The sequence below is a fragment of the Hermetia illucens genome, chromosome 2 (genome assembly GCF_905115235.1).
Source record: "Hermetia illucens chromosome 2, iHerIll2.2.curated.20191125, whole genome shotgun sequence".
In the NCBI taxonomy this organism is placed as follows: Eukaryota; Metazoa; Arthropoda; class Insecta; order Diptera; family Stratiomyidae; genus Hermetia; species Hermetia illucens.
In genome coordinates, this window is record NC_051850.1 from 38,970,326 (window position 1) to 38,984,013 (window position 13,688).

Here is a 13,688-nt window from a genome sequence, read left to right on the forward strand (position 1 = left end):
TGTATCTCGGTGTATAGTCTATTCATACGATCCAGCAACTAGCGTATCTAGCACGAAGCGTCTTCAGTAAAGCAGAGAGAAAAGGATTCATATGATCCAGCAGCTAGCGTGCCCTCCACCTCACGTGTCAGACACAAAAGAATTGTTCCATACATTTACTATGAAAGAATCCGTGTCCAGCACGGAAGGTGTCAGATACGGCATCGTATAAGCTATGAAAATTCGCCCCCTGGTTGAAGCAAATCGTTACGTCGTTAGTCCGGGCTAGTATGCCCCGATGGCATGGCACAGACATGAACTGATGAAAGTTCGGAGGTTTCGAGTAACAGTGGTGGTCAGTTTCCATGTACCGCTGAGTGTTTGCTTCTTCGCACTAAAAAAAGGAACAAAAGGTTCGCAAAATACCTATAGTGATAGAATAAACACTTCTTAGTGAAAGAAAGATATTCGCATTTTCGAAAATTCGCTAAAGATAACGAGGACGAGTAATCTGCCCGCGTATCCTTTGCTTGGACTTTATTCCCTGAGCAAAAAGATTGTGCTCCCCGGGCTTATTTGATTAAGCTATCTTTCACAACAAAGAAGAAGTGGAATTTCGCCTTTCTGGCTTCTCCGTGACAGGTATCGGGTCATTTTCTTAGAGTATTGCCTGAAATTTTAAAGTAACCAACGAAAATTGTGCGGTCACACTCACGTTTTTCTGTCCTACTTTTTGGACTATAAACATTATTTTCCGTTGCTTTGATCTTTATTTGATTTCATCGAATTATGCTAATTTGTGTAACGTCATCATTGACGCCAATTTCATTAAATTACATTAACCCTGACAAACTACTTACCATAATTAGTAACGGCCACTTGGAGTAACAATGCACAAAATGGTTTATACATAGAATAGATCGTCCAATTGGAAATTATCCTTAATAACCCACCACCAGAATCGCACCGAATGTTACCTCAGGTGCCAACCATTTTCGCAGAGGCTGCAGTCAAACGAGGGTTTTGTGAACGGTACAGCAAGTGCAAGTCGAGGAACTCTGTGGACGCGGTACGCGAGTGTCAACGGAATCGCGTAGAATTTCATTTGTTTTAAAAACGTTTTGAGAAGTGTTGTCTGTTGCCAGCTTGCCCGTCGACCTGAGGTGACTGAACGTATACAGGCCGGAGACAAGTTACAGTTTTAGGCCTCTGGCGATGAGATAAACGGTAACCATCGGAAGCAAACATTCACGGCGAATAGTTGTAGGAGTTCTATTCCGGCCGAATATTAATCGTGTGTTCCCCAAAATCGCCTGCAGTGTCTCGATCGTTTCTGGGAATCAACAGATTGTGCATCCGCTCCACATTGAGTTTGGAAATGTCTACCTCTGCCGGACGGGAAACGGTTCAATTCGGGATTCGCCTCAGCAGTGGAGAAGTGCAAGACTCGTCCCTTGGGCAGTGATGAAAATGAACGTTTTTTATGATTTCATTGATTGAAAGGGAAAACATGACGTGAACCTGGAAAACGCATAAAATCCAAACAAAGTGCGAAACGTCAAAAGCGTCGGTGGGGCGTCCGTGGTGAGTTGAGGAGTGGTGAATTGGCGCGTACAGTACGGGAGCGAGCGGAGCTGGCGAGAGATTGATCCGTCTCGGCGCGGTCGAGAAACAAAAAAACGGCTGCGATGACATTTTACACTGGCAGTCCGCAATGTCAAGTAGTGGGTCGGTGCGCGTTTGTTCACTTCGCAGCTTTATTTTTCCTCGTTTCGCTTTGACTTTCTGCATCAGATGAATGAAGTTGAGAACTTGCCGATCGTAGTTGGAATTAGTCTAGTTCGGCGTGTGTTGCGGTGTGAAGGGTGTCGACTATTGCGTGCATTGAGCGTGTAGTGAGTGGTCTGGGTGCAAGTGCCAATTGTGAAAAACACGAAAAACGCCAGAGTTCGATTGTATAAGAATTTTCGAAGCTGTAGTACTCGCCAGGCGGGACGCGTTCTGCTCTCGAGATTTTTCAAGTGAAAATCATTCCCTTCGTCGAGTGCATCCCCGCCCAAAACGGCCCACATCCCGAGTTGGTAAAATGGCCAGCTGGGCGCAAAGAATGCATCGGCGTGCTGCCGACCTCGGAAGTGTAGTTACATCGTGCGGCCATCCGGGACCTGGTCCCTACCCTCATCGACTGGAAAAAGTGAAATTTGGCGTGGCCCTCGATGAGGTGTGCAAGAAGGACATTCCCGGCCCATTGCTCGTCCTGATTTTGAAACTGAACAAGGAGGCTCCCCAGCGGGAGAATGTGTTCCGGGCCCCCGGACACCAAGGCGCTATGAAAAAATTGATACACTTCCTGCAAGCTGGGCGTCTAGTCAACGTGGATAATTATTCAGTTTACACGATAGCCAGCGTGTTGAAGAAGTTCCTGCGGAAGATTCCGAATGGAATATTTGGGCGGGAAGGCGAGGCTGAGCTGTTTGCAATCGTCGAACTTTCCGATGAAGCGGAACAACAAGAGAGAATTCACAGGTGAGATGAAAGTTATCTAAATGTATCCGTCTGGCATTCTCCTGCCGCCGGCCGCCCCGCCGTTTTCAACATATTGTCTCTCCTTCAGTCGTAAATCTGCCCAGTATATTGGGCAACAGATTTTCTATAATCACTAGTGGATTTAGTCTCCCCCGCCGTTATCAGAACAGCGGCAACGCCGTGGATTAGAGGCAGCTAATGTGAAGTTATCGCATCACTTTGAGTCTTTGCCAGCATTTAATCGAGTGGCTGGCCGTTGTGGTATCGGATGTAATGGCTCAATGATCCCATTTACCGCCAGACGAACATGTGTAAAACACGATGACGGCGACAAGGTGTTCCGCGACGAGACTGCGCATTTCGTTATCACCCAGGTTCCAAGTTGGGGGCCTGCTAGCAGTGCTAGGTGGATTATCAGGAAGTTGTTATTATGTTTCTGTATTGCTGGGTAGACGGCGACAACGCATTTGCATGTTGTAATGGGCGTTTTGATAATGAGCCTGGTCTGATAAATCCTGACGACGTGTGTCGAATGAAGTAGCTTCACCGTTTCATCACGTCGAGAGATTCACCAGAATCACCAGTTCATGGGAATTCGCTTCTGGTGGAATCTCCGACCAATCTTCCATATGGAGTTTTTCAGCCTCTGCTTTGAATCCAATGTTTCCGCCTAGTTGCCCGCTATACCCAAAAAAGTGCTTGGCTATGCAACTTGTTCTGAAATTTACTTAATTACCTGCTTCAGCAGCAAAGTCGCACAGGAAGTAATCACGACAATAATGATTCATTGATGGAGAACTAATTTATTGCCTCCTTATCGTTCCTCGAAGAAATCAATGCAAATAACATATGTTTCCATATCACCACTTATCAATTGGAAGCCAACTAAATCCGATAACACAAATAATACCAGATTATTATTGAATGTCCGTCCATTTGCCTTCCGATATTGATTAGTTGGGTGTTCTCCATAATTTTGTAGCAAGTCCGGGGTGAAGCGACCGAACAAATCCCAATTTGTGTGAGAGCAGTGATAACCCCTTATTCAGAGCAGTTTATCACTGTTTACATGAAAAGTCTTCCGTGATGACTCATGGCGTTCTGTGATAAATGAATTCCTCCGATTGGCAATTATGCAGTGTTACAGATGAAGAACGTTGAACAGATAAAAGGATGGGCTTCTGTGAAATTTGAAAGGCAAAATGTGATTTCACCGAGCTGCAAGCTGGCATAGATAATTCGCCTCCACTTTGAACCGGGACGTTTTGTTATGATTCATTTATTGCTTCACGCGAGCTGATTATGGAATTGATTTGTAGGTTACAAGTTACTATTGGTGTTTACCTGGCAAATACAATTTTATTTTGCTCGATAAGGGTGACATAGTTTAGCTGCGGGATAGTAAGGCCAAGGACAAAGTGTGTAAATGTTTGCGCTTCGAGAGTATTTCCAGCGAGACTACGTGGGTTTTGTTCTAATTTCGAAATTCATTAGGAAATGGGGTAGCGTGGTACGCTTTATGTTACATTATCCGTTTGTAAAGTAGATTATCTGCGGAGAATGTCGAAAGTGGACAACTGCGTCGAGTTTTATTGGAATCAAATTTCATTTGTGGCATGCACGGTTCTACGAATAATTTGTCTTTTCTTTCAATTGCTGGTGAGGCCTAAAAACATATTATTCTGGAAATATCACTACCATTATGACGTGGTTACTACTGTACGATTTCAAAGCGCATAGTGGGGAAAAGCGAACCAAAATAAAGGATTGGCTACTGAACGTTGAGGACTTATCTAGTAGTCCCTCCTTAGTTTATTCAGCGAAAATAGCATTGCATGTAATCGCCACTTAAAATTATATCGAAACGTAAAAGTTTTTTCATGCTTTCTAGGCCTTAAGTGGGATCATATGCAATGGACAAGGAAGTTTTTGGAACTATATTAGTTTAATTTGGATGCTTTTAACATTATACTTTGTGACTTTTGGACTTTCCCAAGCTCATTATTGATTATATCTGATCACGTGAATCCATTATCTCCGACTAGAAAAGCCGCCATTCACCTCGATTTCAATACTTTGAAAGGGCTGGCTAGTATAGTCTGGTTTAGGCACTTTGCTCGATCATTGGCGACAGGATAGTATGAACATACCATCCAAGACCCCTTTTCCCAATTAGGGTTGCAACTTCATATCAACTCTCCTTTCCGCTCGATTCAAATACTTTGATTCAAAACTATTAAATTGACATTAGTAAAAATACAAAGTGCCAATGAAGCCCGTTTGACAAGACTGTCATCAAGCAGAGTTTAGGACTACAGTACAAGCGGTAAGGACGACAGCTCCTTGCATCTAAAAGCATAGTTGGTTTTTGCACCTACAGTCCTCCGTATTTGGAGTGAATTTCATCGGACCAATTCCATCGCCTGAAGTAACCGCGTTATTTTCTATTTTTTTTTTTTGATATAGTTTCGATCGGATGTTACTGCTGCGACAATTATGAAGCATGTTCGTTCTTTCTTAAATTGAGTCTATTGTGAACAACTCGGTGGTAATGGTCTGGTCTTACGGCTTTTTAATGGGCTTTTCGTCAAGGGGTTTGTTCTTCCACATGTTGGTCTTCTGCTGGACTGAAGTTTTACTTGATATAGGATCCTGCACTCTGCTTTTCGAGCTCAAATTAAATAAGTTTCTATGTTTTTTCGGATGTTTTTGTTACAGTCCCCTATGGGGGCATGACAAACAACGCTCCCGGCAATGAGCTTTAACTGCCTCCACGATTTTCCGAGCAGCTTACACACCTCTCCTACTCTATTACGTCACATAATTCTGGGGCGATTTGTCGACCTTATTGGGATAGTGGATTCCATTGGATGGTATAACCGGCAATGGATTTGTCGCTCTTGTTAAAGGAGTAATCGTCTTCGAAGGCCAACAGTCCAATTCTTGCCTTGGTCTTCAGGATCTTTTTTCTCTAACCATTTCGATTCAACAATTGCATCTTCCAATTTTGAAATCCAAGCAGTGATGCGCTACTTTCGTCAATAGAATCGTCAGCGCTATCGGGGTTTTCCTATCAGTCTTCGTTCTTCTGTCCTCCCGTGGAATGCGCTTTTAGCTATCCGACCGTCGTCCATACGCTGAACGTGGTCAGCACATTTTAACTTCCGAAGTTTTATTAAAGTGGAGACTTCAAATATTTGGTACAATTCATGGTTGTATTTCATCCGCCATTTTTCGTCATCTCGTTTTGCTTCCATTATTCTGCACAGGACCCTCCTCCCTCTCGAAGGTATTGACCAGTTTTAGGGTCCACGTTTCACAGCCGCAGCGTGGCATGTATACCCGAATCTTTGCTTTACTGTGTATGCAGCTGGCTTTTAAAATCGATAAGACCAAGTTGAAGGCTCTACTTGTTAGCTGAATTCGTCATTTTATTTCATCAAGTCAATTTCCATTTTTCCTCAGTTGTACACCAAAGTATATAAAGTTATCTACATTTCCTAATTTGTATTCGTCAATCGTTATATTTTGTCTGGAGGGCGTCCTTTTTCTCGTTTGCGTTATAATTTTCGTCTTGCAGTTGCCAGTTTTTGGTCTGAATATGAATCTAACATTGCGGTATCATCATTAATGGTCGCTGTGGGTGGCTAGTCGCTAGCTGTGTAGATAATGAACGGTGTAGGACCAAGTACACTCTCCTCAGGAAGTCCTGCTCTGATCTTATGTTGTTCACTGAGCATATCTTTGTTTTTCTTCTGGAATCTGCGTTCTTTAAATACATACATACATACAATCATATATTAATGGGTTATGGAAATACCCAGGGAGTCGTCGAGTAATAAGAACTACATGCCAAACCTTGTTGAATGCTTGCGCCACATCTGGGACAATAATTTAAATTAGGTGATTTTTTATACTTAAAACCGTAATAATTAAATCAATTACATGAAAAAAAAATACTTATTCAAATGCACAATTTATTTGATTAATGTGAACTTGTTGGTTGGTTGTTGAATATGTTTTTTTTTTTTCAAAGAATTTTTATTAGAACAATTTGTTGATCACGTTCAGCCAAAAATTATTCGGCCTTGTGTCGAAGAAGTTGTTGAGTCAGGTTTTGGCTGGACAGGGAGCAGAAAAGATATAATTCTGTTGGCATATGATCTGAAGAATATGATGAATGGCTCTTGGAGTTTGCCTACTTGTGCAACATGGCGTTTAAAGTTGTCGTGATGCAGTTTGTTTTGACCTTGTCGGTCTCTTCAATTGAATTGCTTCATTTACTCTTATAGCGCTCAATGCACTATACTCTTCTGGTCTCATCAAGTGCAAATTATGGTCTTCTTTAAATGAAAGCCTCGCTTGACTCTTGGCGTTGGCATTTCTCCTGAAGCTATCCATTCTTTTCCCTTCTTCATTTCTTATCCCCAGTCACGATTTGGATTGCTTGTGTCCACGTATTGCTCGACAGCGAGCAAAATGTTAAGGGAAAATTTGAAGAAGTCTTTCTTTGTTTTCTTCATTGAGTTCATGAGGCACCTATGTTTCTAATTTTTCGGTAAATCAAATTTAGAAGATTGAGCATCTTACATGATACCAGTTCTTTTTTCGGCGAATTCACCACCTGTGTGGTGACCGTACTTGAAAGGCGCTTTGAGACGATCTTCGTCAAATTCTTGAAATCGTCCAGTGCGATCTGTGTTGTCGGAGTGAAAGTCGTCATTTTTGAATTTTGCGAACCATTTCCGTTAACGTGCCCATGACGCCATCAACACAAACGTCAGCTTTTTGCTTCGATTAAAAGCAAAGAACACCAGATGTCAAAATGCTGATTTTTGCTTCAAAAAATAAATAAAAAACCGTTACGATTGGTTTGTGGGGTCGAAGTTCTTTTATTGACTGCCATATTGACCATATTAAGCAATATGTTGTATGTATTGTATATGTATTACAAATAGCAACCTAGAAATGAAGAAAATCCACCAAGAAGAATTATTTCTTACAATATTTAAAAAGAATATCAATTTTGCCGCTAACCATTACCGAGCTTGTTCCATAGATTAGGTTGGATCAAAAGGACGATTGACTGTACAGGGCCATGCTTGAGGAACAACCATTAATGACAATTTAGGGAAATTCCGGGGATTTCAAAATACTGTTAGGGAATGGGTGTTTTTTTTGTATGGGACCGACGTCCCATGTAATGCGTTGGGGGTGGAATAGAAAAGTTGTCCTGCAGAATTTTGACTAAAGCTCTTATTCGTAGTCCACAAGAGTGTTTCCGGAAATGTTCGCTCGCAAATGACATAATGCTTATTGGTTAGCTTTCCGTTAGTCCGCACGACAACTCTTCCGCTCTGTGTGAACGCATTGCATGCAGCATCGACTTAGGTGTTACTAATGCAAACAATAGTCTTAGCGAGTCGGCAGATAATAAAGTTACAATCTATAATTTATCTTTTAATCAAGATAAATTTGCTATTGGTACAAATAAAACAAGTGATTTATTTGATTTTTCTAAAAATCTCTCTCAGAAACAAGAAAAAATCATGATTTTTATAGACCCTTTCTGTTTTTTCGCATTTCTGCACGATAGAGACAAAATCATCTCGATTCCTCTTTCTCTACAGCCAGACCGAGGGTTAACTAACCAAGACAATATGTGAAGATCCGTATTACAACCCTGATCCACTTTATTGTAAAGTATGTGCCACCATGTGAAAATCTACTGCTGCATTTGAGATTGTCATAAACAATTTAAGCAGCGATGTATCGGGTTAAGACTGTGGTACAAAACGATACTAAATATAAATTAGTACAAATACAGAGTGCGGAAAGAATTCGCTTGATCAGACTGTCATGGAACAGGAGTCTTGGGACTCTTGTCCACAGATTTAAATCTCGAACGATGATTGAATGGTTGCAATCCATTATTTTGGCGAGCTTTCTACTTATTTACCAAATATGTAGTCTTGAGTCTAGAAATTGAAATTAATTTTTTTAGATAGTACTCAGAACAATGCGGTTTAAGGAATAAAATGGTATACAAGCAAAAAAGTATTTATTCATTTAAATTCGCTTTCACGAAAACAAGACATGCTTGTTTGATGCGATCAATATCCGTTTTCCTTGTTGACCTTATTTTTGAGTGGAAACTTGTAATCGCAAAATGTGATTCCGCGGTGGCATATAGGCATCCTGACTGACTGCAGACGAACAAGAGGTGAGAGCTATCTCAAAACCTAAAAAAAGAAAGTTGACGAATTCGAATGTGATGGTCCGCCTGTAAATACTGAAACTCTATCAAAGAGTTCCGTCGGCACGCGCTTGCTTTCCCCTAATGGTAGCTAGGCTCGGAAATGTGTGAAACGTGGAGAAATGCTGCATAGTAGCAAACACACCCTTTTTTCAGAGCGGTTACACATGTCGCAAAGCAGCGGACCCTGCACTCCCAGAAAGATAAAGCCCTCTTGCACAAACCTCTATGGTTATTCGCTCTTAGGTATTGATTGTTCAGAAAAATGGTCGCGGCAACCATTACGTAAATCAAACTCTAAATTTCTGGCACAGTAGCCTCGCAGGCCAAACCATCATCCAAAATTTTCTGGGAGCCTTCAGCATGTTGTCTAAACGATAAATTGATTCAGTTGGCTCAATCAAATCATACTGTGCTACTTTCACAACCACAAATTCTTGGAGGTTAAAAACCCCTAGGGATGTGATGTTAATAACAATATATGACAGCAGATCGACATGGTAAAAGTGGAGGGGAAGTTTGTCAACTTTATACCTTGTGTTAGTCCTTGTAAAAAATTTTTGTCATTCGCCGTATAGCAGTAGAGAAAGATCAAATTTCTACTTCCTTTGTTTATTATCATCCTTCAAACTATGCAATGCCAAATTTTGCATTGATTCATGTGTAAGTCTGCTGGCCGAATGAAAGCGCACGATAAAACCAAAGCCGTAGATGTTTCGTATAAAAAGAAACAAAAATACTAAATTATAAACTTTGGAAAGAGAAAACTATTTGCGCAATGAGGGCTTTGATTTCTCGCTGTAGAAGCAGGGCTTGTACCTTTTAACGCTTAATTTTCAGTAGTTTTTTCGGCGTGTTCTATGGGGATTTGAACTTAACAATATACCATTTACGATCGAATTGGGATCGGACAACATGTTTACAATCCTGAGCTGTCAGGGTGCTAGTTTCATCTAGTTCATTGCCAACGCTTTGAATCGATGTTTTTGTTAATGCGTAATACGCAATTGTATCTATGACTCTCATGTACTTGTTACCTCCGAGCTTGCGATCCAGGCATGATAACACTCCGTTTAGTAAATCACGTCGATGTGAACTTTAACACGTTCATCGCCTATGACGCACACGTTTGCGTCCCAGTCAGTCAGTGGATCGGAAGTGGATAATAGACGTGTTAACAGTCTCGTTCTTGAGGATTGCATTTTTTTATTTTGAAAGAAGTGACCATGTCTTACAATCATTTTTCCTGGAGCTGTTAAATATAGTTCCTTCATATCTTATTGAACGATTCATTCAAAACATGAACGATATACAACGTGTATTGAAAGATTTTATTTTTTAATAAAAGATAATTGGTTTGCTATTATTGGATGACGAATCAAAGCTTCCTTATGGACACAGTTTGGAATTGTCCCTTGATTTTGAAGTTCTATATCTTTCTTTCTACTTAACGTTTTTTTTTATAAAACACGTTTTGATGGACTCATTTTCGGACATCTTGGTTAATGCTTTTCGCCTTCCTCATTGTCTTTATATCCGGGGTGTTAGTCAGGCCTTTAGGTCAAGGGCCAGTTTAGCTTGTTGTACCATTGAGAAAGAGGAAGAACAGCCTGTTCAGAATTTGTGTTCAAATCCAGAGAGTTTGTAAATATTCTCGATGATAAATTATTTCTTTTCTTCGTACTTCATAACTCGTAAGTCAAAACGTGGAATTCGTCATAGCAGAAGCAACACAAACTATTCTTTGATATTTGTCATAAAGTCCTATGTGGGGCATAGCGCGTTAGCCACACCTAAGCGTCATCGCTTTCGGTTGCTGGTATTTAATAATAATAATCGTTGCCGCAACAATCCTTATTGGATCAGGGTCTTGAAGTGTGTTAGAGCACCGTAACGGTACACTATAGTACACTGTAGGAGGCAATGTGGTCAGCATAGCGCTCGTTCGAGATTATTATCCTGATTTGACTCAGGTGCTCATTCACAGCTGAGGCGACTGGTATCCGACATCAAATCACGATACAAATCCCACTGCCACCAGCGAGATTTGAACCGCGACCTTCCGTACGACAGCCTTGTGCTCTAACCACTCAGCTATCGGGACACGGTTGCTGGTATTTAGCATAAAAAAATATTCTACCATCGAATTCCCTCTTCAATGAACTTCCGTCCCTGCGTCCAATACTGCTCCATTTGTTTTTTGCATTGGTCAAAGCAATGCTCTTCTTTTGAAAGAGCATTTCGAAGCTTCGCCGATTTTCCATTTATCTCTTCCATCGATTCAAACCGGAGTCCTTTTAAAACAGATTTGATCCTTGGAAACAGAAAAAGCCACATGGTGTTAAATCAGGCGAATGCGCCGCGTGTTCGTACACTGGAGTGCCTCTAGCTAGCAAATGCTTCATTGATAGCGTGTTATGGGCAGGTGTGTTGTCCTGGTGCCAGATCTACGACTTGTTCTTCCACAACTCTGGTCGTTTGTTAAGAACTCGCTCTCGCAATGTTGTCAAAACTTTAAAATAGTAAGTTTGGTGTACAGTTTGACACTCTGGAATCAATTCAGTCATCAAGATGCTGTTCATGCCGGAAAAAAACGTTAGCATGGCTTTAGGTTTTGATTTCGACATCATTGCTTTTTTCATTCTTGGAGGATACAGGAGTTTTTCCGTGCATGAATTGTCGCTTAGCTTCAATAATGTACTCTGGAATTCGGTTTCGTTGCAAGTGGTGATGTTTTGTATCAATTCAGGCTCTTCATTTAACCTATCAAGAAAAGCTAAGTCAATCTATTGGCGGACGAGCTTTTAGTTAATTTTTTTAGACCAACTTCTCACAGACTTTCAATTCGTCATGTACAAATTTTCTGGCAATATCTTTATCGGCGCTTACAGTCTCAGCAATCATCCGGATGCTCATGTTGGTGGAGATGAAATAGAGAATGGCCGACCTAGACTTTGGTCATCTTCTTAAAAAACATTTATACCAACACTCACACGAAGTAGGGAATCTCTCATTATAGGCACTAAGTCGGATTTTTTGTTATTTTAACTTGAAATTTTACATTGGCACGTTGCTCATGTTGTGTCGGCACGAGGAAGTCTCTTTATTTATTAGCCAGACTTCGTATATTGTACGTTATTTACATAGGAATATACTATAAAGAACGTGCTTTTAAAAAACCGATTTAAAGAAAAACAATACCAGCGCTTCTTTAGTTTGGTCAGCACAGGAGGATCCAGAGCGGATACCAGCCAGCTCCCTTTCGAGGTATTCTTTGATACGTTTTCCAGGATGATTTTAGCTAGTACATTTGTGAGAGCAGGGAAGCACGCAAAAATGCATTCTTAACGATCATCTTTTTATCCTATTCACTGGTTCAAATCTAGGATTCCTAGTGTTTAGGAATCAGTGGAAGTAACAACTCAGTTCCTTGCATTCGCCTCCACGTTTTGGTATTTAGTTGGTCAGCCAGGTGTATGATGTTCTTTTTGCACGTGGCGGAGAGTAAGATATTTTTAATTTTGACCCGGGGCTAATCAATATTTTCGCTTGGGTTGTTTAGAGTTTCTGCCGTTTATGTAGCAAGAAGCCGGATTGCGAGTTCTTTTTAGAGTACGAAAACAAAGTGCTGCAAGAGGAAGAGGAGTATTCCCTAGAATCCCACCAATTACTGCATATTACCGGAATTCTCGTTTAAGATGGAGAAAGCGAGCATTTTGGTTTTTTCGTGCCCTAAATACAGTGGCTGAGGAATCCCAGAAATCCAGAAATCCAGAAAAATTATAAAACAATTACGATAACCAATCAACAAAACTGTGAGGTTAGTTCAGCATAGTACGGCCAAAAAACACTCTATGAAGGGCTAGAGCTCATGACCAGCGTAGGATTTATTGAATGAAGATATATTCTGTGACATGAAATAGTATTTTGTGTTATGAAATGATATGATACCGTGCCCAGGGGACATGTTTAAGCATATGTAAGCATCCCAAACTTCACACTTCCACCAAGGCATACACAATTTTGATACGGAACAAATCACACAATTTACTGCATTTTGTTTCGCGCCAATCCTATCCCATCCTATGAACTCGGTGTAATATTCTATCAGAAGTGGGGTCTGTTTGTCTTGGCCGATTGTACGAATTTGCTCGGTCATCAATCTGATTTGGATGCAGTGGAAGTCAAGTCATCATTGGCGTATCAGGCCACCGTTGTTTCGGACGACTTTTTGGTCGTTTTCCATTGACTTCGACATTCAGATCAATTTTGGTGAGTTTTCATCAGTGGGAATTACATATATATTTCATTGAAGGGCACCTCTCCTGCAGTTTCTCTACAATTGATGCAACTCCATATCGTAAGCGGATATTTTCATTTCAGATGTGACCATGGCATGTGACGCCACTAGTCCAAAACATCATTTTCATTCCATTTCCGCGAGGCGCAGTTCATTGTTTTTTTATAGCCGGGACGAACGACACTGCGGTAAATTTTAGGTTTGAGACGTTCGTTGATGCTTCGATCATAAAGAACGCTAGTTGTTCAAGCAGCGCCAATGAGTGAAGCAATTTCATAACGCAGTTTACCAATTGGCTGAGAGCATTCCATCCGAAATCGCTCAGCTCTGGGCAGGTCACTGCCACAGACAGTGGTGTTGTGTCTTTCATTGCGATCGCTCATCAAAAATTCTATTATTCAGATTCATTCTGGGATCGTGTTGCATGAGGTGATCATTCCACTTTTGTACAAGTTTCTGGTGATCAGCTTTGTTGTGAGACGATAGGAAAACATCATCTGTATGGAGCAGTGTGTAGGTCGTTTTTATGGATGCTCCGTTTGAACAAAGAGAAACAGGAAGGAGACATGAAGCGGTTTTGATATACCTACCCTTGTGGGTGTCCCGTTACTGAAGCACGATCTCCTT

At 41.0% G+C, this 13,688-nt stretch overlaps 1 protein-coding gene across 7 annotated transcripts in view; it reads left to right on the forward strand.

Annotated features, from left to right (window-relative positions):
- Positions 1-973: 973 nt before the first annotated feature.
- LOC119649201 (rho GTPase-activating protein 20) overlaps positions 974-13,688 on the forward strand; it is a 115,791-nt gene continuing 103,076 nt past the window's right edge. For 2 of the 7 annotated variants that reach the window (XM_038051250.1, XM_038051251.1), the window contains exon 1: positions 983-2,505. In XM_038051250.1, the coding sequence (XP_037907178.1) occupies positions 2,066-2,505 (440 nt within the window). In that variant the 5' untranslated portion in view covers positions 983-2,065. Of the gene's footprint in view, positions 2,506-13,688 lie in introns of all 7 variants that reach the window. The other 5 variants (XM_038051246.1, XM_038051247.1, XM_038051248.1 and 2 more) reach the window with 5 other exon arrangements.